The sequence below is a fragment of the Cygnus olor genome, chromosome Z (genome assembly GCF_009769625.2).
Source record: "Cygnus olor isolate bCygOlo1 chromosome Z, bCygOlo1.pri.v2, whole genome shotgun sequence".
Classification (NCBI taxonomy): domain Eukaryota; kingdom Metazoa; phylum Chordata; class Aves; order Anseriformes; family Anatidae; genus Cygnus; species Cygnus olor.
The window spans coordinates 42,171,886-42,196,347 of NC_049198.1; the positions used below are offsets into that span (position 1 = coordinate 42,171,886).

Consider the following 24,462-nt stretch of genomic DNA (forward strand, 5'->3'; position numbering starts at 1 on the left):
TTATATACTGTCCATTTGCCAATTTGTCTACCTTATACAAATGAAAGCTCTGAAAACAACTAGAATTCATTCCGTAATGGTACACCAACTGCCATTTCTAAGTGTTATTTGCATTAAGCAAGCTTCATAAAACCAGGTGTACTTTACCACTGTTTAATCAGTGACATCACAAAGTTTTTAAATATTTTATTTATATACTGTCACCAAAATATATATGTACTGCAAAGAGGGCCAAACACTTGCAAAAAAGTCAAATTTTACACAAAGTTTGCATGAGTATTTTTGCATTTTTTTCCCAAACAGCAAAGCTGAGCCATTGTTTTCACGTGGTTTCTTTAATTTGTCAAGAACACAGAACTCCATCTATATCAAAGAAGCATAAGAGCAAGCTTAACAGCAACTGTCATGTATGCATTTTCTTGTGGGGAGAAAAGAAGAGTGTATCAATTTTAGATATTACCTTATTTATATCTAAAGAAAGATGACCACCAAGAGTAGGTTCACTAAATTTATTTAAAAATCATAAAACGTTTCTTACAAAAGAGCATTACATTCTGCACACTGCTCTCAAAGGATGCCAGGTACACGTGGACTACCAGCATTCTGCCCCCTTCAAAAAAGTACAGTGTACATAAAAGCAGGGTGTTCACAATAGTTACAGAGAAACATTACAATTTACCACCAACAATGAACAAAAATAAAATTCACTCTCTCTGCTGCTGTTTCAAAATTTCACGTTAGTCTCGCGCACCCTTTCCCTCCCCCCAAATATTTGTAAAGAACTAAAACATTACATCTGGTGGACAGCAAAGATTCCACTACACCTCAAATGCAGAACACCTATGAAGCAGAGGAATGTTGGCTTTTTAAACAGAAGCAGATAAAAAAAAAAGGTTGCAGGACTCCTTCAGTTCTTCACTAGTCTTAGAAAAACTTTCCAGAATACTGCTTCACACTATAAAAAAGAAAAAATAATCTTGCATTAGAATCCTTCAACATCTGCATACTGCTTCACACTATAAAAGAAAAAAGAAAAAAGCATGTATTAGAATGATTGACCATACATCTTGCATCAACATTCATAATGACATTCTTAGAAAAGATTATATTACAAATTTGTAATAAATTTAAAAATAATCATAGAAGATTAATGGCTAAAAGTTATACGTATATGAATATTTTAGGCACATTTAAATATTAGTAATCTAAAGCCAACATTCAAGTTAAACAATAAAATCTGCTATGATACCTAACATGTTAATAAAGAAAAACTAAGCAAGTTATATCTGAAGCTGTTAGTATTTGGCAGAAAAGACAAAGTAATGCCAGCAAGGTGTGAAATGCTGCATAACAGCACCAAATCGATTTCAACTTGTCCTGTAGAGGCATGATCTGTGCCATATGGCAGACTGTGATTTGTTGTCAATTTAGTTATCTAAAAACAACAAAATCACTAGTCTTCCACACAGAACTAGACCAACATCCACTGAAATCTTCTACATTTTCTACAGGCTCTATGTAATTTATTACAAGTAGGTTTTTTTGCAGCAGTTTTCACCAGAGAAATGAGAGGACTGCTTGGTTAAGGTGTCTTCCAGCAAGATTAGTTTTGAGGGTGTCTTCATTTTAGTTAGAATGGAGAACAGAAGAGAATCATGGCAGTACTACTACTGGAGAGGTTAGGTTCAAATAGTTACTTAAAACCTGCCTTCTAAAAACCGTATCACAGAGAACTTCAGAATGTACCACGAAGAAAGTCAGTGTAAAATCGACAAAAAGGCCAACATCAAGCTTTTAACTTGCCTGTTCTGCAGTAAATACTGTGCATTTTGTATCTGGTCCTGTGTTCCTGTAATAGTTATAATCCGATCTTCTGAGCCTTCTAATGGTTCATCAATTTTGATCGAAGCTCCTGACTCATGACGTATTTGTTTGATTCTCTGGCCTCCCTTTCCAATAATAGATCCTGCCAACTAGGGGAGAAAACAAAAGCAGTCACTTCCTGATATTTCGCTATGAAAACAGAAACAAAAGTCCCAGCACTATTTCAGTAGCTTCCATGACTTCAAGAGCAGCAATGGCAGTTTACTCTTTTAAAGCCTCAAAACATTTCCTGCAATATTAAGTATAGAAATGCAGGTGAGATAAAATTAAACAAGTGGTTGCTCATATGAAAAAAAAAAGGGAAAAAAGTTACATATACCATTTTTATTATTCAACATTGATTATTAATAAAATTGTTCTGTGCATCTCTGTGGCTTTTTTTTAAAGAAACAGATCGAAAGCAAGTTAACTTTACTTACATCTTTGGGAATCGTTACTTGTGTTGTGATGATGGGTCCACCAAGATCTCCGTATGAACCACGGCCCCCTGCATAAGAATAGTCTGATTTAAACGTATGCATCAAGCTCTTCAGTAACTTCTTAACGAATTACTTATTAAGGTTCTGTATAAAAACTTACCATATCCAGAGCCACCCTCAAACTGTAACAGAAAGAAAAAGCACTTTAGTGAATAGCCATGCTTCATTAACATCTTTTCATTTTCAGTAACACACTGCTAACTGTCGAGTCTATTTTACACAGAAATCCTAACCCACCACCTGACTGCCAAAGGCATACCAGGGAAAAGAGGGCAGACCAGAAACAAAAAGGGGTAGAAGTCTCACAATATCATTTAGGTTCAAAAAGACCTCTATAATCATCAAGTCCAGCCATTAACCTAGCACTGCCAAGTCTACCTGCCTGTCAAAACCTCTAGTTCAACAGAAAATGACACTAACAATTTAGCTATATCAGTTTACCAAGCAATCTTACAAATTCAGCTGTTGGTAAGACAGCTCTTGATGCTTTCTACGCATGACTGAACTAACTTTCAAATCAGGAGATTTGAGTACAGCTTTGGTAGTACACTAGTACAGCTTTGGTAGTATACTACCAATGTAGCTCAGGAGAGACGAAAGCCTCAGTTTGAGGACCAAAAGTTTACCAGTGACTGTCAGTCCTCCTACATCACTCATCCTACATCTTCAGGAAAACACAACTCAGCTCTAAATGTAGTTCTGTAACTTGTCTCTCAATTCAAACTAAACTACAGTCCTTTCTGTCTTAAAACAGACAATCATGACACAAGTTATTTCTGTTCTGCTGAAACAGCCAAGTACCAAATCCAAATCACTGCAACGAGCACTCATGGCTTATTTTTAACATTTGCAGACTGGTACTTGACATCAAATATTTAATTCCACCTAGTACCTTCTGAACTAACAAAAATTCATTTAATTGTTTTCCTATAAAAGCACAGAATAGATAAGCATAGTTCTTCGGAATTCAACTGCAGAGGGACTGTGTGGGTGGCCTCTGTGAGAGGAAACCTTGGTTGTCCCTGTGCCTGATACAGCCAGTTCCAGCTGGCTCCAAAACAGACCCACTGCTGGCCAGAGCTGAACCAACCCAGAAGCAGAGCTTGTGGCACTTCTGTGACACCATATTTAAGAAAGGGTAAAAGATGTTGTCCATCAGCTGTGACAGACAGGAGTAAGGAAAAGAAATGTGAGAGAAACAATATTGCAGACACCAAGGCCAGTGAAGAAGGATGGCGGAGGGACAGCGTGGGCAGGAGGTGCTCCAGGCACTGGAGCAGATTCCCCAGCAGCCTGTGGAGAAGAGCATGATGTTGCCCCCATACTGCCCATGGATGACACATCAGAGAACATATTCACAGCGCAGCCCACGGAGGACCCCATGTCACAAGAAGTGGATGTGCCCTCAAGGAAACTGCAGGCCATGGAGAACCCACACAGGAGCAGAATCCTGGCAGGAACTGTGGACCATACAGAATAGCTCCGACAGACAGTTTTTTCTGACATGAACTGTGTCAAATGAGGGACCCACAGTGGAGCAGTCTGTTCCTGAAGGACTGGACCCCATGCAGAGGGCACACTCTGGAGCAGCTTGTGAAGAGCCACAGCCTGTAGGAAGGACCTGCACTGGTGTAGCTGGGGAAGGATGGTATCCTGAGGGAGGGTCCCCACTATGGATCAGGGAGAAGTGTGAGGAGGAAGGGGTGGCAGAGAGGAGCTGTTATGAGCAGCATGGCCCATCCTTCTTGCACTGCTTGGGTTGGGAAGGAGGTAGAAGACTCAGGATTGAGGGACTGAAGTTGAGACTGGGAAAAAGAGGATCTGGGGGGAGGAAAGTGTGTTTAGTATTTGTCTGTTTCTCACCATGCTACGCAGTTTTTAAGTGGCAATAAATTAATCTTCCCCAAATCGGATGACAGTAACTGGTAAGCCATCTCCCTGTCTTTATCTCTTCTTGTGAGTTTTTTCACCTCATTTTCTCCCTCTCTTTTTAAGGAGGGAGAGTGAGAGCACAGCTTGGCGAGTCTGGCAGTCAGCTAGGGTCAACCCATTGCAACTACCAGTTTACAGAAGTTGTAATGCAACAATGTTTCCAAAAAAAACTATTTTTACCTGCTACCTTTTTGGATCATCAAAATGGAAGTTACTTGGACCAAAATGTTAAGCTTATCACAGAATGGTTGAGGTTGGAAGGGACCCTTGGAGGCCACCTGGTCCAACCCCCTGCTCAAGCAGGGGCACCCATAGCAGGTTGCTCAGGACCATGCCCAGATGGCTTCTGAGTATCTCCAAGGAGGAAGACTCCACAACCTCTCTAGGGTAACGTGTGCCAGTGCTCCATCACTTGCACTGCATGAAAGTGCTTCCTCATGGTCAGGAGGGCACCTCCTGTGTTCCAGTTTTTGCCCACGGCCTCTTGTCCTGGTGCTGGGCACAACTGGAAAGAGCCTGGCTCCATCCTCTGTCAAACCTCTCTTCAGGTACACTGATGTCATACATTGACGAGATCTCCTGAGCCTTCTCTTCTCCAGGCTTAACAGTCCCAGCTCTCTCAGCCTTTCCTTGCCTGTCTCTCAACTAACCCACTGTGTGTAATCATATTGCTTAGAATTACATATTGTAATTGAGCAAAACAGAGTTTGTAGTAAAGTGCAAAATACAAGAGAATAAGGGACACTCTTAAGACTTTAGAAGCTAACCAGCATACTGCTGATATTTATGACAGAATCACTTTTTTCAGCTGAACTATACTCCTTTCCTTTACCATTTCTGCTTCTCCTCCTGAAACTACAGGACAGCACATGAATTTGACAGCAGATAAGTAATTACAGATGTAGTGTTTATGTGAGCTAAGAACTGATGTTTAGTATGTGGCAGTACTTCTGACAACTTGACAGCATAAACACTTGAACCCTGCTGGAACTTCCATTCTTTAAACCTGTCCCTTCCAATCAAATGGAATATTCTCAAATACAAAGATGATAAAGCCTGGCAGTTTATTCACAAGGTTAAGTAAAAGGCTACTTTAAATATTCCGTTTGATATATGAAAAAACACTACATAATGAAGTTGAACCAAAATATATAACCTAAATGTGTGCAGTCACAGTGCATCAGTTATGGAGAAAGCATTACTATTTAGAATGCCAAAATGACGTACAAAAGAAGCAATGCAACAGAAAAGTTCCTCTCTTTTGGCTGTGCTGCTACATACTTCCACATCTCTTAATATTACATGCCTGTACAGGACTAACCGTTAGGACAAACTGCCAATAAATTCTGAGTAAGAAGAGCAGTGTTGGGATTTTCAACAGACGCAAGCTGCTACTGACTGTATTCAAGCTCAAGAAATTCCTTTACCAACTAACCAGTTCAATAAAACGATTTTGAAAAAAAAAATAAAATGAAATTGAAGACACTCACCAGCTCTGGTGGCTGCATGTCATCACAGGCATCCACATGACACTGCATCATCTTCCAGACAAAACAAAATAGGAAGAAAAGAGGAAACAAATCTAAATTCCATCCATATCATGGAGACTTGTAGGTAATTTGGCAAGCAAACACCCTACAAACAGGTACAGGGAAACATCTTCCTGAACTACCTATACTACACCACGGATTCAAAAGCTTAAGGCAATTACAAGACTTGTTCCCTTTTATTTTCAATTAAAGGGAACTGTAACTGGTCACACTAACTTCTTCCCTCTTTCTGTGGTGTAACACTTTCCTCTTGTGACCAGACAGCTAACAGCAAAGTTTCAATAGGCTTTTTTTTTTTTTGCTTGTTTTTAGATTTTTTCTTAAGAACATCTTAAAGTGCTAAAGCTATATATCAAGAAGCGTTACTCTGATACCAAAGTTGCGTTTCTCCTATGTGCTTTTTTTTTTAAAAAAAAGTTTTTATTAAAACTAAATTAGATGTGACTTCTAAGTAATAAGAGTAAACTGGTTAACTTATCAGTGATTACCTTGATGCCAACAGCAGGTCAAGTAGTAAAGACATTGCTTTTCATGTTCTATTAATTCATTTCTATGTATCTCATATAGCAATATATAGCTAGCAATATACTACTGCCTAACTACATCACAAATTTATGTTTTTAAAACACAAGATCATGGCTTTCTGTTCTTTCAGAATTCTACAAAAAATATTGAAAAATCAGCAAATGATTACAAAAATAGTTTGTAGATTCCTTTGCAGGGTTAAAAATTATGTACAACACAGAACGTAAGTAGCACACTGAAATATAAAGTTCATCTGTGCAACCTAAAAACAGTCTCTAAAACACTAAGTGCAGGATATCTTAAGACACATAACGGAATCTACAAACTAATTTGTGCTAACGACTGCTGGTACTATGGAACAACTACTGGAAACACCACTGGGGTAAGGCAAAGACTTTAGTATAAATAGTAATTTATTGATTTTTACACCTAATGAGAAGATGATGTAGCAGTCCTCATTCATGTCAAACCTGTTACCATAACACTCTCTCAATTTTGAGTTACATAGAAGAGTGAAATTTTCTTACAATATTTCCAGCATTTAGCTGGATAAGTAGATGTGAAATACTCTACCAATTTTCCATGCTTCATGTCACATCTCTTAAACATGAAGATTATTTTGCATTTTTAAGTGCATGAAACTTTTCTGCAGTGTTTATACAGAGATGTATGTACACGTACATACATACGCTAAGAAAAATCAAGAACTAGGAAATATCTGAAGGAGCAAAAGCACGTTAAAAAAAGGAGACGCACTCCATGTAAGTTTGTGAAGATACAGTACATTTAAGAGACATATTCCAGCTAAATTCTTTTATTAATTCCAATTTTTAAAATGTTTACTATCTAAAAAGCTTTAGTACCTTAGCAATTAAGCTAAAAAGAGGTGACGGAAAAAGAGAGAACAAAATGGCTTTGAATGCTTGTTTAAATGCCACCTCTGTACTAGTTTTGGCTGGGATGGAGTTGATTTTATTCACAGCAGCTTGTATAGTACTATGCTTTGGATTTATGATGAAAATAGTGCTGGTAACATTCAAGTGTTTTGGTTATTGACGAACAGTGCTTACAGAGTCACACTCTTTTCTGATTCTCACACTGCCCCACTGAAGAGTAAGCTGGGGGTGCGTGAGAAGTTGAGTGGGGACACAGCCAGGACACAACTGATCTGAACTGACCAAAGGGGTGGTATATTCCATACCACATGACACTGTGCTGAGTAACAAAAGCGGGGGAGACAGAAAGGGAGGGACTTTGGGAGTTGCAACATTTCTCTTGCCAATAAACCATTAGGCATGATGGAGCCCTGCTTTCCTGGAAATGGCTAAACATCTGCCTGCCATTTGGAAGTAGTGAACAGACTCCTTATTTTGCTTTCCTGATGTGCAGCTTCTGCTTTACTTGTTGACCTGTCTTTATCTTAACCCACAAGTTCACATTTTTATCTTTTCAGTTCTCTCCCCATCCCATAGAAGGGGGAGTGAATGGCTGTATGGTGATTCACTGCCTACTGGACTGGGGTTAATGCACAACATCCTCACTTTCCACCCATACCTATATGTTTGTGTTCAGTTACACGTCTGAAAGACCAATGGTGAATGGGGACATTAAAAAGAAATACTGTAAAAATATTTTTTCCACCCAGTTTTCAGAATACTCTTTGCCGTCTACATGCATTTGATTCGGAGTAGCTACAGACTGAAATGTATTGTTTCTGTTGCAGAAACAACACAGAGCTGTTGTTCAGGAAAAACCTTCAGAACAAAGGTAATAAATCCAGTGAACTTCTTCCAACAGCTTACAACTGTAATCCAGGCTACCATCGGCAAGGGAAATTAGCATTTATTTTAAAATAAAAATGAGTTATTTGCACCTCAGAATCTACAAGGCTGTCAATTTTGTCTTATCTCAGGAATCCCATACAATTAACGGTTCGACATCCAGACTTAATTCACTACTGCAAGTTTTCTCCTTTACTGGGAGAACCAGCAAAATGAGGATTTCTGTAAATTCAACATCTCCAATGTCTATGTAAAATAGAAGCTGTTCTAAATAGTATTTAAGGTCTCTGAAAGCAGCCTTTCCCATGCATTACTTAACAATTCACAATGATGTTTACTTTCAGTGTTTTGCTAGAGAATGTTTTTTGTATGAAACCAATGGTGGCATAGGAAGACCTTATGTGTCCACCACGACACTTCCAACGCCAGCCTCACAACCCACATGAAAACTTTTTGTCTGCCATGTAGGATACCATGCTTATGGTTAACGAAAACTAGAAATTAAACACAATTTGTGTTGAGGAGCAGTCCTCACTTGAAGCAGACTACCATACCTGGGCATTAAGCAGCCAAAACTATGAGGAGTTTTGCTGTGAATAAAATTGTTTTTTACAACACAAAAAGTGAGCAGACATGATTACACTTACTTGTAAACATTCATGTCAAGAAAATAACAGTCAAACTGCTAATAGTCAGACAAATAGATTTTCTATTCTACCTGGAATGGAATAAAACTAGAACACATCACTGTCTGAGAATACAGCTGGTCAGGACTGTGCTCAGCCAGATACCCAGGCAAGGGTGGTTTACTTAGTTTATATGCACTGGCACGAACTTTACTAGCTGCAACTGTGAAAACACAAAAACTGATCTCGCAAACATATAAATACTGATAAAGAACTTGAGGCATATTTCTCAATTCTTCCAATTTTTTAGGACATTGAGCAGCAGGAAGTGCAAGTCTTTCCTTTTCACATTTCTAGTGAATATCCAATGTTCTTGTAATATGTACTTCCAGTCTTATTTCCAGGAGGAAATGTGTAAAGCCCATTTAGATAGCCCAATTTGATGCCTCCTCTTTTTTGTTCATTCATTTAATAATACAAAAATTTAAGATCTCATCTGTCATCTCAAGAACAGTGGCCAACAAAGTTAGACAAAAAGGTTAGCACGAACACCTATAATTCTCTTTCCAGGAATCTAGTACAACTGAACACGACTGCTGGGGAAGCTGTGCTCAGAGTACAGCACAGAAGGGTACCCTTTTCCAGAAGTTATGAGACTTGTTCTCCCCTCAAGCAGATGTTAGCATTAACATGATTAAATGTACCTAATTTCATTTAGCATTCAACTTATTAGTGGCCCTGGCTTCGTAACATACAGAATTACGACCGCTTTTGCGACCACAGAAACCATAAAATAGACAAAAATTGATTAAAAGAGCAATCATCTTCCAAGATCACCTAGAGCTCTTCATTGGTACTACTCTACATTCTGTGTTATTCCATGTTTTCCAAGATATGCATTCAGAATGCTTCTATGAACCAAACAATTTAAGATAACTGTTCTGACATGTTTTCTTCATCTGAGAAACCTACTAACTCCTGTTTCTGCCGTTATCTTAAAAAAAAATAGCCAGTGCAAGAAAACTTACAGAGTAGAGCAAAGTCAAACTTTGCGTCACTGATGGTGGGGGGAAAAGAAAGAAAATGGATCACATCTCAGATACTCTTTATCCTTCCAACACTCCTACACAGGAGTGATCATTTTTATAGAGAAGTCATTTTGATCACATCAAAATTTCAGAACTATGCATGTCCCCAGTTTAAGTGGTTGTGTTTAGCAACAGTATATTCAGGCATTCAGTGCGTTAATGAAATGCAACAAAGCAAATTTTAAGCTCCTACCATTCCATCGTAACGGTCTCCTGGTCTGCCCCTTCGGTCATAAGACATCAGATCTCTAAAATGAAAAAAGCAGCCGCAAATAAATCACATTGTAAACTAGTTTTATATATTCCAATTCAGATTTTCACATTCATGAGTCTCCCACGCCTTTATTTCTAACTAATTTAGCCAAGTCGTGAACAACAAAGGGCATTACACAACTACTGATCACAGTCCTGGCAGTTTGCTACAGAGTAGCAAATAAATTCCAATACTTTTCCAAATACTCCACAGCAATCTGCGCACAATCTTGCATAATCACCACCAACACTGAAGTGTGAAACAAACACTGGGAACATGAATACAATTCAGTAGACGGTACACAACTTGAGTTTTGTACAATGCCTTTATGCAACAACTCACCCGCCACGAGGAGGTGGAGGAGGAGGAAGAGGAAGGTTACGAGCTCTGCTGCCACCTCTGCCACCACGACCTGGTGGAGGTGGTGGAGGTCCTCTGCGAGGGCTCATATCATCATAATCTCTTCTTGATGGAGGCATAGGTCGGCCACCACGACCAGGAGGCATTCGATCAAAACCTCCTCTCCCACGCATTGGAAAGCCTACTGGACGTCCCCGTCTATCATCAAACATCATCGTGAAGCCACCATAGTCATATGTTTCATCATAGAAATTGGGATCGTAAGGCTGGGCCCGTCCTTTGATCGGAGACTAAAACAAATAAAAAACACCACCCCCCAGTTAGCAAGTTAGCACCACTGTAATTAGCGTATTTAGTTAAATATATTACTTGCATAGAAGTGAACTTATGCATTTAGAATTTATTTTTGATTTCACAATGCTGGTAAGAAAGGAGGAGATAATGTGTTTTCCTGGAAACTTAGCTACAACAGAAAAACTGCTGTTGCTTATCAGTGGTATTTGTCTCCCTCTTCAATTTCTGAATCTTAATGACAGGCAAGGCATGACTAATGGACCACTAGTACAAAAAATTGCTTCCCTCTCCCGTAAGTTGCACCACAATTCTAGGGAACAGCAGTAATTTCAAAAAGTGGTAACAGTCCCAACACTTTGTTGCTGGAAAAGTGGGAGGTATTGAACTCAAAATGGAAACTGAAAGATGCAATGTTCCAACCACACGATCCTTAGCATTCACGCATGCCAAAGAAAGAATAAAATTTAATGAACATTACCTCAGAGATCAGATCCAAAATAATCTTGATACATTCAACAACTCTATCAGGTTTTCCACCAATAAGCACCACTCTGTCAGTTGAATGAGGACAACACTCCTGGAAGAGCTTAATGGTAGTCTGAGTGTTCTGTTGAAAAGAAAAAGTAGCCAAGATTTAAAAAATATAATTAAACAACTTTATAAACTTGTCAAAAATAAAAATGGGTTAAGATGCACATTAATTAGAAAAATAAAATCGATCCAAAAAGACAACTGAATTCCCAATCACTTTAAGTGCTTGCTTGTTTTCAAGTTCCCACAACAAATTTGCTTTTAGGAATACCCATTTTAAAAGCTTTGTGATTATATCTTTTTGTCTGAAGAAGGAAAAAGCTCAATTTTTCTCTTCTTTCCATTATGTCTTATGTTCGCCATTTTTCAATTAAATACTAGGAAAAGGATCGCATATGCACTGGAAGCTCACGTTTTATTAACCTTCATGTGACAGGAAAAACATTTTTTTGATGCAAGACAGCAATGTTGCTGGAATTATGTCTAGCCATCTTGCCTTCCTCAGCCCACACAAAGGTTTATCAGCTTACACCTGAACTGACCTGAAATGGCCTCTAGCACAATGCCACCGAAGGACAGAGAGCACAGGTCTTTAAATTCACAGAGACCATTAGTTCTTTAGGAGAAAACCTCATTCCTTCACTTAAAGAAAACAATGGTCTTCAAGTTTCAGAATGATATGCAGACATACACTGAACTACCATCATGAAAGTTTGTGGGGAAAAAAAAAAAACCTAAATCGTTTCTCACATCCAGCTACTCCAAGGAATCTGGTCTAGGCAGCAGTTCCTTCTAGAAGGAGTGATGAGCACCATTTTCATCAAAAAATGATCCTTTATAAACATTACTCCACCACTAACACTGCTTAAAAGCTTGAAAAGAAAGTTTAAGCTCTATTACTAACCACCTCTTTATTTCTGAAGGTTTGTATTGAAGTTTCAACTCAGATTCATCTCAGAACACAGAAATCACATATGCAGTATGTTCAAAAGGAATTACTGCACAAAAAATACTTACACTTGCTCTTTATGAACACAAACCACTAAGCTATTTACAGAACAGAATTTGAATCAAGAAGAACAGAAAACAGTACCTCTCTGAGTTCTTTGATTTTAGCACCCTTGACGCCAATAATTCCTCCTGCCAGACTTTGGTGAATAAGAAGTCTTAATTCGCAGTCGAAGTCGCTGCCTTTGTAGTGTTGATACTGCATGAAAGATGCATAAAGAAAAAGAATAAAAATGTTAGCCTCGATAAATTAACATAATAATTTTGGGTTTTGTTCAGGATTTTTTTTCCCCACCATACATGGTGGTATAACTTAATTTATTGATTATGTATTTCCCTTGACAGACTAGCACCTCGCCTGAACATGAACTGATGTCAAATCAGTTTTCCTTACTTTTATTACACTGCACAACTTTCTATACACATTTAGGAAGATACCAGACCCTCTTGTGCTTTCAAAACCAAGGCAGGATACAGATTACCACAGAGCTAACTTCAAACTAAACCTATCAGTAGGCAAGCGCTCAAAAAGCCAGGGGGAGGGGAAGGCTGTTCTAAATATTCATTTAGTAATTAAAGACCCTCTCTGTCCTCTACCGAAAAAGACACCATCATGTAGTTAGAGGATCATACTGTCACACCCCTTGTTTAAAAGGGTTGTGTTGTTTATTTTCTAATTTCATGTATTAAAGTAAGCAGCAAACCATCTAGAATGATCATTTTAAAAGCTAGCCTCATACCTCTAAGGAAGAAACATGTTTAGATACATACCTCTTCTAAAGTAGGGATAATCTTCTTCAAGATTTCTCCAATTGTCTCTATATCTGCACTTATACTCAAGATGCTGTCAGAAGCCACAGTGCCAGACAATACGGAGATGGTGGAAAAGAAAAAGTAAAAGTAAATTTTGTATTCATACTCATACACAATATTCTAACAAGATTTACTACACAGAGGAACTTACAGTTAATACTCCCCATTTAAAGTAAACCTGTTTACTGAATTTAGAACACATGCATCTTTCTTTGTTTATGCCCAAAATGTATGGTTGATACATTTAAGACTTGGTAGGTCTTGCAGAGAAAGAGAGAGAAAGAGAGAGAGAAAGAGAGAAAGAGAGGACTTTTGGAAGGGCTTAGATTAAGTGGGCAAGAAATTGACGCAGAACTGAAAGTAGAAGTGAATATTCATGTTCCCCGCCACCACTAATTTAGGATACCCTCACTATTACATTGGTAAAACTGGCACACCTTCTCGTAGTAAAAGTGGGGATATGCAAGTGGTGAACACTGTATCTGGAGTAAGGTTATGAGACCAGTTAGAAATTAGATTACTAATGGGCTCTGCAAGAAAACAAATACAAATGCAAGACAAAAAAAAAGACAACACAAATGAAAAGTGAAGGAAAGTGAACCAGAGTTAGCATTTCATCAGAAATAATTATGAACAGGCAATGTTGAGGGAGCAAGGTGGGCCACAAAGACAGAGCGAGAGACTACTTTGAAACAATCTGATTTACAATGCAGCGAATATGCAACACTTGAAGCTGTGCTCCTTCCATTGAAATAAAATTAGTGGATTGTTTGGGTGGGCAACTCACGTAAAAGTTCAGTGACAAAAAGACTTAATGGGGAAAATAAGACAGAAAACTTGAAAAAAACAATACACCGTCTATAAGGGGATACTATTTAATTATATAAAAGGCAGGTAATAAAATACATTTCTCTCTTTCTAATCAGGCAGTGAGGCATAAACTGTTGGGACATACCGCTCGGGGCCACTGCTGTCTGGGACTGAAACACTGGCATTGTACTGCATTGGTCATTGGCGTTCGTGGATGTTGGCATTGGGCATGGGTATTCAATCGGAAGTTGTCAAGTATGGTACCCGTTTGGCAACGAGCACATTTTTGGGCATAGCCAACCAGGGTTTTCACATGGGCGTTCAGGGGCGGATGGGCCAACGTCATGGTGGGCAACGCAGGGGCAAGTCGATCCAGTACATGGGCAACGGAGATATATGGCCAAAAAAACAAGGAGAGGGAAAAGGGGGAAAAGCAATAAATTTTAATTTAATACAAACTATACTCATTACTCTCAATTAATGAAACAAGCTTAAGTTGTTCTGAAGACTAACACAATAACGGATTGCTACATCGACTGTGGCTTAACAGTATGGACCTTAAAAATGAGTCACTTGATCTGACTGAACTACTTTTTACTGTTATCGTATGATGTTTCAGTAAGCAGGCTGGCTCATGAGGGTAGACACAAAACCTGTCGAGACTGATACTACTGAATCCTCGGGCAAATTGGGAAAGTTCAGTTTTCCAGACCATACTAAATTATCTGGACTTAGGTGGATGTATTGATTTACTTTTTAAAAAAAAAAGAAGGAAAACAACGAAAAAGAAAAAACCATTAGCTGCCAAAGAGAGCGTATGTATGATTCCTGACCATTTCAGCTTCAACCTCAGTTCTAGGAAGTTGCTGTAGTTTATGACCTTAAGTTGGAACTGATTTGCAATGACATACTACCAAATATTGTGTTGAACAGAGTACTGCTTGAAAAAAATTGTTGAAATTGTAGCTGATGTTAAGTGCAAGAGTGTAAACAAACAGAATTTAAGAAGCGTTGCCAAGTTTTATAAATACATAACATTAACGTAGAACATGTGTCTAATCACAAGAGTCAACCCACTCTAATATGCGAATAGGCATATAAGTCATGACTGTTTAAAAATGCTTCCAAGTAACAGAATGAAATGTTTCTTTGCTGTTCTATACCTATACTCTAATCAAGCAAATTTAACATTAATGCTTTTGTGTTTGATGTGCAAGCTGTTAAGGAACAGATGGGCCATTTTGGGGGTGGGGTGGGGTGGGGGGGGTGGTTGGTTTTTTTTTAAAGGAAGTTGAAGAATTCCTCTATCACTGGGTTAAGCCAGCCACCTGCAATGGTTTCAGTAGCACTATAATTGATTCACACATATGGGAAATGGTACAATTAAGGGTATCAAGCTTTGTCAATATTTCTCATTAGGATGTTAAGTAATTTGAAGTGTGTAATTTAGTGGAATCCTATTCAAAAGAGAAGAGGTTTAATGTAAACTTCTCCTCCCACAGGAGTCAAGCTGGGCTGTAATTACAGTACAAACTGAAGAACTAAGTTACCTACTCTAACAAGTATTACAAATGGCTTGTAACTAGAATATTGATGTCTAGAGTTGAATTGTCCCATTTCTAAAACTGCACGCAAGCAAGCTTTCGATGTAGTGCTCTGAAAGAATTGGTGTTAAATTAGTTCAAACTCATATATACTCACGTCTGTACGAAGTGCCTTAATATTTTTGCCACCTTTTCCAATCACTGCTCCAGCGTTCTGGAAAAGAGTTTTCAGAAGTTACATTTGGCCAACACAGACTGTATCCAGAATAAGAATGATACATCTATTTTTGTACTACCCTACCCTACCCTGTCAGCTGGGGAGGGGAGGGGAAGGGAGAGAGCAGGCAGGTACTTGTTCTTCTTTTGAAAGCTTCAAATCAAATACGAACAAATTGATAAAGCCTGTCCATAAGAAAAAAAAGACCAACGGCTCTTACCACTGCACTTAGCTAGAAGAACATTCAGTTTTGCAACTAGTATAGTATTATTTCAATTCCAAATTCAAGTTTCTAGACAATTCCACCCATGTTAGAACAGTCTCATAGTTGAGACCATTGACTTGAAAAAAAAAAAAAAAGGAATTCCATGAATGTTATGAACGTCAGTGATTTCCCTAATTTATTATTTTCTTTTGAAGTGTTATGTTTGGTCAATTTTCCACTGCAAGTGTTTCTTGACAACTTCAGGGGCTACTTTTGTTTATACCCATGTAAGACAACTAACTTTTCAGATTAGTACATTTGGAAAGGTGACTGTTAACATCTCCTTTGTCTAAATTTAGGTTTCTAAAAAAGCATCGGGAATAAACTAGCAGGTATTAAAAAAGAGTAATTGCAAAACCGCATTTTTACCAGGTTATTTCAAGGACTACATGCAGAAAGTATGGCTTTTATTAAATGGTTCATACCTGAGGCTAACAGCACGCAAATGTTTCCACGCAACTTGACTATTGGTCAGAAATGCCACACAGAGTTAAGATAATATTCCCCCATGCCAACACAAAACAGTGAGATACTTCAAACAACATAAATTACGTTTAATAAATGTAAACAGTAGACAAAATTCATACTTGGCAACTTTACCATAACAGTTCACACTAGCTAATGAAACTATTGCTATCCCTGCAGCATTACTCCCACATTTCTTCCTGTCTGTGCATTTGAATAGATTTAGGAAATTGGTCACGGAAAAGTTACGAAGATCCCAGACAAGTTCTCATCTTACCTACTGTACTTAATAATCACTAGCTGATCATTTCTTTAAACCGTTTCCTTTCACAATCACCCCCCTTGAAATAACAACCTCCCACTTAAACGTAAGAAAAACAGATGTTCATTTCTGCTATTTTATTTTTTCAGAAAGAAGAGCCCTTAAAAATAAATCTGCAGATCCTCAATGACTTACCTTTAGAAGATCACTGAAGCAAATTCTATCACGATACTATTCTACTACTACTCGTGCACAATGGAAAATTTTCCTACTTACATTTAGTATCAATGTTCTTTCTGAAAATATATCCCACCATACATTTTGTCACCACTGACTTTAGCAACGCAATAAGCAACAACAGAGCGATAATAAAAAGCATACTTTGCTCTGAAGCAGGATGCGCAATTCAACCATCTCGTCTGTATTCCGAGATCTTTTGAAGGCCTGTTCTTCCTCCATATCTTCTGCAGGACGTTTGCCTGTAGAGAGGTCCATAGGGGGGAAACACAAACATTTATTTAACTTTCTAAGTCACGACAAAATGGAACGGATGTCATGTTTATGCTCCGTATTCCTAGCATACTCTTTCCAGTTAGCTCAGCATTAATTTCTGATGTCTACTTTAAGTATCCACACAGGGAAACAGGTTTTTACTTTATGAACCTGCATACCTACATTAGTTATTGACATCTAACTCACTTAGTCATATCTTCACAACACGCTGTTTAAAACAGTGCAGCACCATCCACTTTTTTTTTTTTAAAAAAAAAAAGTAATTGGAAAAAAATCTTTCAACCAAAAAGTTCAAAGGTAGTTTGTCCAACACCAAAATAACGGTGAAATAACAGGAAAGCAGTGTTTCAAAACCTGTTTGGAAAAACTGTCACAAACCAACTCAACACTAACACCCTAACTTCCTAGGATAAACACAGTTTAAAAATATGCCTAATAGTATTTCTACACACTCACAGCTACTTATGCTCTCTCTAAAACACGTTCACAGAAAAATTATGTTTTCATGCTTCAAAAGCACGCAACACATGCTAATCAAATATGAATACATTTAATACAGAATGCAAAACTAATGCCAAGAAAAGCATATTTCATACAATTAAAGCATTAAAAAAATATTTTAAAAAATATTTTGAAGGGTTCTTTTTAGAAAGAAATAGTCCTTTAAAAAATTTACCATTTGTCTCTGTGTTGGTAAAGGTCTCCTCCTGTTGTTCAGTCTCCATTACCTCTTTTTCCTAGGTGGGCAGACAAAACCTGTTGGAAGAATATTAGAGCTAGCATACCTATTTTGTGAAAAGGCAAATTGCCCATTTTACTAAAGAGAAAAAGCGAAACGAAATGCTTGCCTCTGGAACTTACCGCTGTTATATATCCTTGCGGAGAAAAACTCAAGTATTCTGGGCGGGATCAAAATCCAACAGCCTATTGCTTCACGAGCCTATGAAAACAGCATAGATCAGTTGTGTCTCTGCTCACTTACAGCTATGATTCTCGCTACAGACAGAAAAACAGGGGTTTGACCTGAGTTTCATTGCAGAGCTTTTCTTAATAAATGAGAACACGTACCAAGGCCAAACACTCCACTAAGAGGAAATATTATACAAGCGTGTAAATTTACAGATAATCAATTACAGCCTGAATTAAGGCAGTTTTCAGTCATTTGCTAGTTTTAAGTAATTTCGTTTACTAACAAAGATTTTCGGATACTTAGAACAACACGGTTCCTCTATTTTCAACATGCTATATTACACGTCTAGAATTCAATTTTTAAAAGGATGCTGTGTAAAAATCTGTTCCTGATGTTAGTTCTAAACAATTTCCAATTAAAAAAAGTTCTCTGATAACTGTCAGCATTACTTTTATTTAACCTTTTTTATTTGATCAATCCTGTTATCAATGTACTAATTGGCTTTTCAGCATACCTTCTTTTGTTTAGTCCATCTGGGAACACTTCTAAGTTACATTAAAAGCCCAGACAGAACAGATTATTTTACAGTTTATTGTCTCCAAAAACGCAACTCTACTACAGCACTGCGGAACAAACCTGTATCTCAAACAGTATTTTATTGTTTAATTTCAATTTCCTCAAGAAACAGTCGACGCTCACTCTGGTTTCCATGAAGCAGAAAAGTGAGACAGACTGAACTTTTTAAACACACTCTCAGCTAGTTGTTCATTTGTTATAGTTACCTCGTTTGTGCAGGCTAACAGGCACTGCTGAGAGGCATTCAGCCTACCACAGCCAGCCGCTGCTGAGCAACTGCCTTCACAGAACACGCCGGCCTTTCCGTGCATGCTTAACAGAGCCTCAACCACGCGTTGCCAAAACACTAATACGAGTGAAGAGGGATTTTTACAAGGTTCAAATAGCCGTTTTGGACCTTGGTTATTTTACTTCTGACCATCCCAGCGATTTGAGGGCTGTGCGGAATGGAACGAGACGTAACACACCGGCACAGGGCTTAATCTTTTCTGGTCCTGCGTGCTTATCCCCTCCTAACCGTGTGTCCCCCAGTCACGTGCATTGAAGGTGTTCTCACTCACTGTGCTCTGCAAATCGACTTTGCGGGATTAGCCCGCCGAACCCGATGTTGTGTTTTTTTTTTTTTTATATATTTAAACACCGACAGGGCAGAGCGCCGAGGCACGGCGGCACCGAGCCCCAGCCCGTCCGCTCCCCTCGCTCTCCCTCTCCCCGCCGGTCGGGGCGGCGGGCGGGGCGGAGGCGGCGTTACATAACCCCGCAGCCCCGGCCTCCCCTCCCCTCCCTCCCCTTCTCCTCCTTCCCCTTCCCTTCCCCTCCCCGGCGGCGGGGACCAGCAGAAATGGCGGCGGCGGCGGCGGCTGCAATGGCGCCTGCCCGCTGCTAGGCGGAGCCGGGAGCGGAAAAGCCGACAGCACCACGCGGTCACAAGGAGACTCACCCCCACCTCCGCCTCCCCCCCCCGCCCAGGGCCGCACAAAAGAAGGCGCCCGGCGGCGCAGACCCGCACCGGGGCGGGGTGGGGGCACCGCCGCCGGCAGCACGGGCACGGGCCGCACCCAACCGTCCCTCAACGGCCTTCCCTCAGCCACAGGCCCCGTCACGGAGTTATCGGAGGGGGGGGAAGTGGGGGGGCGGCGGGGTGACCCCGCTCTCCTCCGGCGGGGCCCTCGCGGCGCTGTGCCCCCGGCCCAACCGCCTCAGCCCCCTTCCTCCGCCTCCTCCCCCCTCCCCCGTTACCTGCGGCCGCCGCCGGCCCCGCCGCGCACGGGAGAGAAAGGGGAGCAGCCCCCGCCGCCGCCAACGCGCACCGCCGACAGCGCCGCCGCCCCATTGGCCCCGCCGCGCCCCCCCGCCGCCGCCCCATTGGCTGAGACGGCTGCCCGTCAGCGCCGAGGGGAAGGACGGCCCCGCTTCGCCCCGCCCTCCGTGCGGGCCCGCGGCGAGGCAGGCCCCGGCACCGACAGCAGGGCAGCGCTCGCCGCCCCGCGCCGCTCCGCACGGCCCCGCGCCGCCCCGCCGCTCCCCTCACCTGCCGGGCGGCGGCCGCGACGGAGGCGGCGGCGGGAGGCGACGAAGGGAAGCGCGAGTGGGCCGCGGTCGCGGGGAGAGAAAATGGCGTCTGCGAAAACCCCGCCCGGTGCCCGCTGCCCAGCTCCGGTTGGGCGGGGGGGGGGGGGGGGGCAGGAGGAGGAGGAAGGGGGGGGGGCGATGCTCTCGCGAGACGTGAAACCGCGCGAGGCCGCCATTGGCTGGCGGCGTGCGCGGGCATTTCGGGGCTGCAACCCCCGCCCCCCCCCCCCCCCAACCCCTCCCGTCAGCAACCGGCGTCGGGCCCGGGGCCGCGGTGAGTGGGGGGGGAGGGGGGCGGCTTCTGTTGGGAACTGCTCAGGTCAGTTGGATGTTAGCAGCAGCGCCCAGAATAAAACAAGCAAACAGGGAAAAAGCCGTGTTTGTGCATAGTTCTGGTTATTAAATGACCAGGAGTCGTCTTTCAGATTCATTCGGTCTGGCCTGCCTGTCTGCACCAGAAGGGCCTCAGTTGTGTGCTTGTAATTAAATCAACAAGAAAGCAGAAATCAGCAAGAGGGGTTGGCTGTAGAGATCTTGATGCTTTCCTGATGCTCTGTGATGCTTACCTCATACTCTCATAGACTGTTTATGCCAATTGAAGCTTACTTCTTCAAGTATTGGAAATACGTGTTTATATTTAGTATCCACAGAAGAGTATCTATTTTAAATCTCATCTATGTTACCACTCTTAGAATATTTGAACTTTGAATCAAGGGCAAATTGCTGTATTGTACAAGTGAGAGCCCTATCATAAATTCAGCTACTTACAGAGAGTAAACATGTCTTTCTGTTTGTTTTTTTTCTAGGGACTTCACTCTTCTAGCTTAAAAGAAAATGTCTACATTTAACACTGCAGCAAGAGTGGAAACTTGGCTTTCATCCACGTGGCACGTTAAGGTTCCTTTGGCATGGTTGGAAGCGTGTATTAATTGGATCCAGGAAGAAAACAGTGGTAGTAACTTAAGTCAAGCTCAGATTAACAAGCAGGTATTTGAGCAATGGCTTCTTACGGATCTAAGAGATTTAGAATATCCGATTTTGCCTGATTGCATCTTGGATGCTCCCAAAGGAGAGCTGTCTGGCTTTTACTCCATACAGATCGATTCACTGGTTGATGTTAGCCAGCCAGCGTATTCCCAGTTGCAGAAGATAAGAGGGAAAAGTACTGTGAACGAAGAAGTAACAGCCAATACTCAGGCATTCCCGAAGCCCTGGGAGGCAAAGCCTACTCGAATGCTGATGCTGCAGCTAACTGATGGGATCCATCAAATTCAGGGCATGGAGTACCAACCGGTGCCGGTCCTCCATAGTGATCTTCCTCCAGGAACAAAAATCACTTTACACGGTAGTGTTGCGTATCGTCTTGGAGTCCTTTTGCTTAAACCAGAAAATGTGAAACTGTTAGGGGGTGAAGTGGATGCTCTTCTGGAGGAGTATTCCCAGGAAAGAGTCCTTGCTAGACTAATTGGAGAAGCTGAGAACCCTAATTCTGTTGGACAACCTGGTCATGAACAAATTGTTCTCAGTCCTATGGATGAGTTAGAACAAACTCTAGGCCCTTCAGATGAAGAGCTCTTAGCCAGTCTTGATGAAAATAATGGAGTTATTTTAAACAATGAAACGTCTTCAGAAAGTGGATACTGGAGTAGAAGCAACAATTTTAATACAGCCTCAGGTTCACTCCCTGCACGCAACGAAAATACGTTGCAACAGGTGTCAGTAGGCTCTCATTCACGTGAACAAACTCCTGTGGAGTTAAATGATTTTCCTTTGGAAGATGACATTCTTCTGGAAGAAGAGATCCAAAGAGAGCTGGAAGAAGTGCCAGCAGTGGTCACAAACAGAAGCATTGATTTAACGACTGAGAGGATTCCACATACATATAGAAACTCCAGCGATTCATCTTTAAATGGCACTTCTGGAAGAGATGAAGGGCATGAAAGAGAGAAGCCTGTAGAAGCTACCAGCAAGCAAAAGACTTTTGGAAGAACAGTACCTGCTGGAGATGGCAATAGTATGAATGGCTTTTCACAGCATAACAGTGTACATCAGGCCTGCAGCTCTGCGTTTTTTTCTTTGGGAAATTCTCATGAAGAAAGGCAGAATGATAAAGACTTAGATGAGAGCAGATGTAAATCACATCATGCTTCTGACAGCAGGCAGTTACACAGTGATCCTGTATCTTTCTCAAAAACTGATCCAGAAGCAGATCAGCCAAAGCATGATATGCAGACCGTTCCTTGCAGAGCAGTAGAGGCTTGTGACCTTGATTTAGATTCTCCACCTTTCACATACCTTTCCATTCTCCTTGCAAAGAAACCAGAAGCTGTCACAATTGTGAAAGTTAAGTGTTTTATTGTAACTCTCACTGGAAACCTCAGGAGCAGTAATGGGTCCTGGGATATAAAGGCAAAAATTTCTGATGGTTCAGCGTATCTTGAAGTAAATTTTGCTGATGATATTCTAACAAGTTTGATAGGATTGTCAGTGCTTGAAGTGAATATGTTGAGAAAAGATCCAGCTTTACGTGGGAAAATTAAGGATGGTTTAGAGAAATGTCAAAAACGACTGATAGATCTCTGTTGTTTGATGACTATAGAGTTTAATCCATTTCAGTCTAAAGCCACTGTCATAATTCTACAGGATGTTGATACAAGGCATCTAGAACAATTGAAAATACGTTTAAATAAATAATAGTCTGCAAGTTTGCACACACTAGATGTAAGTATTTTCCCCAAGGGACTGTTGAAAGTTAAATTTTAAGGCTAAGTAGTATGCCTTTTTTCAGGAAAAATAGTGGAAAAACTATTTCCACTATTGGAGGAGGAGACGACTTGAGGGGGAGGAATTTAGCAGCTTGTTTCTTAGGATGGTAGTATTGAAATTAATTTTCAAATAGTTCCAGCTTGATTTAAAATGTTCATGCATCATTTTCATTCAGCAAAATCTTATGCGTCCTTAACTGGTGATCTGGAGGAGCAGACTGTCAGGAAGTGAATAATAAATAACAAACCAGCTCTTTCTTGCAATTTTTGAAAAAGGTTACTTACCTGATTTTTTTAAGGGTAGCTGTAGGAGGAAAGCAGTTGAGTAAATTTAAACAAAGAATTATTGTTTAGATGTGAGTACGTCTGACTATGCCAACTTGATACAGAGCGTGCAGGAACCTGAAGTGTAGAAAAGCAAAAAGTATTTCTTCCAAATACTCATGTATTAAAAAGCAAACACAAATGGGATTAAAAGCTGTGTACTTTAAAAACAAAAAAGGGCAAAACAAAAACTTCACCAAATATGTTTAAATCTTTCGTTACAATCGTTCTTATCTGTTAATAAATGGAGAAATTTTATTATAATAGATTTTTGGCTTGTTAATTAATGATTCTAATTTTGAGCCTTATTCGTTAGCTCTTAAAGTTATTGCTAATCTAGTCTCTCCACAGAGTAGTTAAAATATTTGTGCTACAAATCTGTTGTGTACTTAATGTTGGCCTTAATTTTTTTTTTAATTTTTGCTTTTAGAATGTATAAAAGTAAACATATTAAAGTCATTTTCAAAGAAAAATGTGTCTTGTTCAGTGTATAGAGTCTCAGAAATGTTTTTTGTTTTGTTTTTTTGTTGTTGTTATTTCCTTTTCTTCTTCTCATCCTTTTCCTTGCTCTTCAATTTGAAGATTTTCTTTGAAATTAGTAGAATTCTAAATTCTGTCAGGAGTTGGGGACCGATGACAGCAGAAGTCTGTGCAGTCTTGATTGAGCGTGTTTGCAAAGAATGTAAAAGCAGTAGTCAGGAGAGGAAGTTTTCATTTGGATTGTCATTATTTTTTTTTTCCATTTTTTTTTGTGGCATTTTCTTTATCTAAACAATGTCTGCTAGACCACTGGGAATTGCTGTGAGATCGTCAGTATTGCCTCCCTGCTTTGTCCCCAGTGGAGAGGCTTCCTTTGGGACTCTGTGTGACCTAAGGAAAAGTAGTGATAATTTGCTAAGTAAAGTAAAAATGGAGGGGGGTGGAGGAAGGGAAAGCTTTGTAAGGCATGAGCGTTCTTGGGTTTTGTTTCCAACAGCTTAGAAATTTATGAATTCCTGTGTTCCTTTCCTTCCTCTCCTCCCCTTTCCCGCTCCCCTCTGAAGAGAACCTGGGCAAACCACAATGCTGAGAGTCGCTTGGTTTTATTTCCTGAGTCTGCTGGGAATTGTGCGTCA

General features: G+C 40.4%; 2 protein-coding genes across 17 annotated transcripts; one reads left to right on the top strand and one right to left on the bottom strand.

The window, feature by feature from the left end:
• Positions 1 to 495: 495 nt before the first annotated feature.
• Positions 496 to 20,326, bottom strand: HNRNPK (heterogeneous nuclear ribonucleoprotein K). 13 transcript variants are annotated; one of them, XM_040542365.1, is made up of 16 exons: positions 20,218 to 20,326; positions 18,062 to 18,140; positions 17,877 to 17,956; positions 17,069 to 17,166; positions 15,636 to 15,692; positions 14,080 to 14,123; positions 13,083 to 13,155; positions 12,397 to 12,510; positions 11,251 to 11,379; positions 10,461 to 10,768; positions 10,059 to 10,113; positions 5,786 to 5,836; positions 2,464 to 2,485; positions 2,304 to 2,386; positions 1,804 to 1,973; positions 496 to 955 (listed from the first exon to the last, which is right to left on the bottom strand). In XM_040542365.1, exons 3-16 carry the CDS (start codon positions 17,923 to 17,925, stop codon positions 925 to 927), a joined length of 1,284 nt encoding a protein of 427 aa, XP_040398299.1. In that variant the 5' UTR covers positions 17,926 to 17,956; positions 18,062 to 18,140; positions 20,218 to 20,326; the 3' UTR covers positions 496 to 924. The 13 variants fall into 13 exon arrangements, with proteins under 13 accessions (XP_040398299.1, XP_040398296.1, XP_040398291.1 ...); XM_040542362.1 differs by having other exon boundaries at positions 496 to 1,016; XM_040542357.1 differs by having other exon boundaries at positions 496 to 1,016; positions 12,397 to 12,525.
• Positions 20,217 to 23,813, top strand: RMI1 (RecQ mediated genome instability 1). 4 transcript variants are annotated; one of them, XM_040542351.1, is made up of 2 exons: positions 20,217 to 20,345; positions 21,065 to 23,813. In XM_040542351.1, the coding sequence occupies exon 2, from the start codon at positions 21,093 to 21,095 to the stop codon at positions 22,950 to 22,952; it is 1,860 nt and encodes a 619-aa protein (XP_040398285.1). In that variant the 5' UTR covers positions 20,217 to 20,345; positions 21,065 to 21,092; the 3' UTR covers positions 22,953 to 23,813. The 4 variants fall into 4 exon arrangements, with proteins under 4 accessions (XP_040398285.1, XP_040398284.1, XP_040398283.1 ...); XM_040542350.1 differs by having other exon boundaries at positions 20,222 to 20,325; XM_040542349.1 differs by lacking the exon at positions 20,217 to 20,345 and adding an exon at positions 20,365 to 20,532.
• Positions 23,814 to 24,462: the final 649 nt, after the last annotated feature.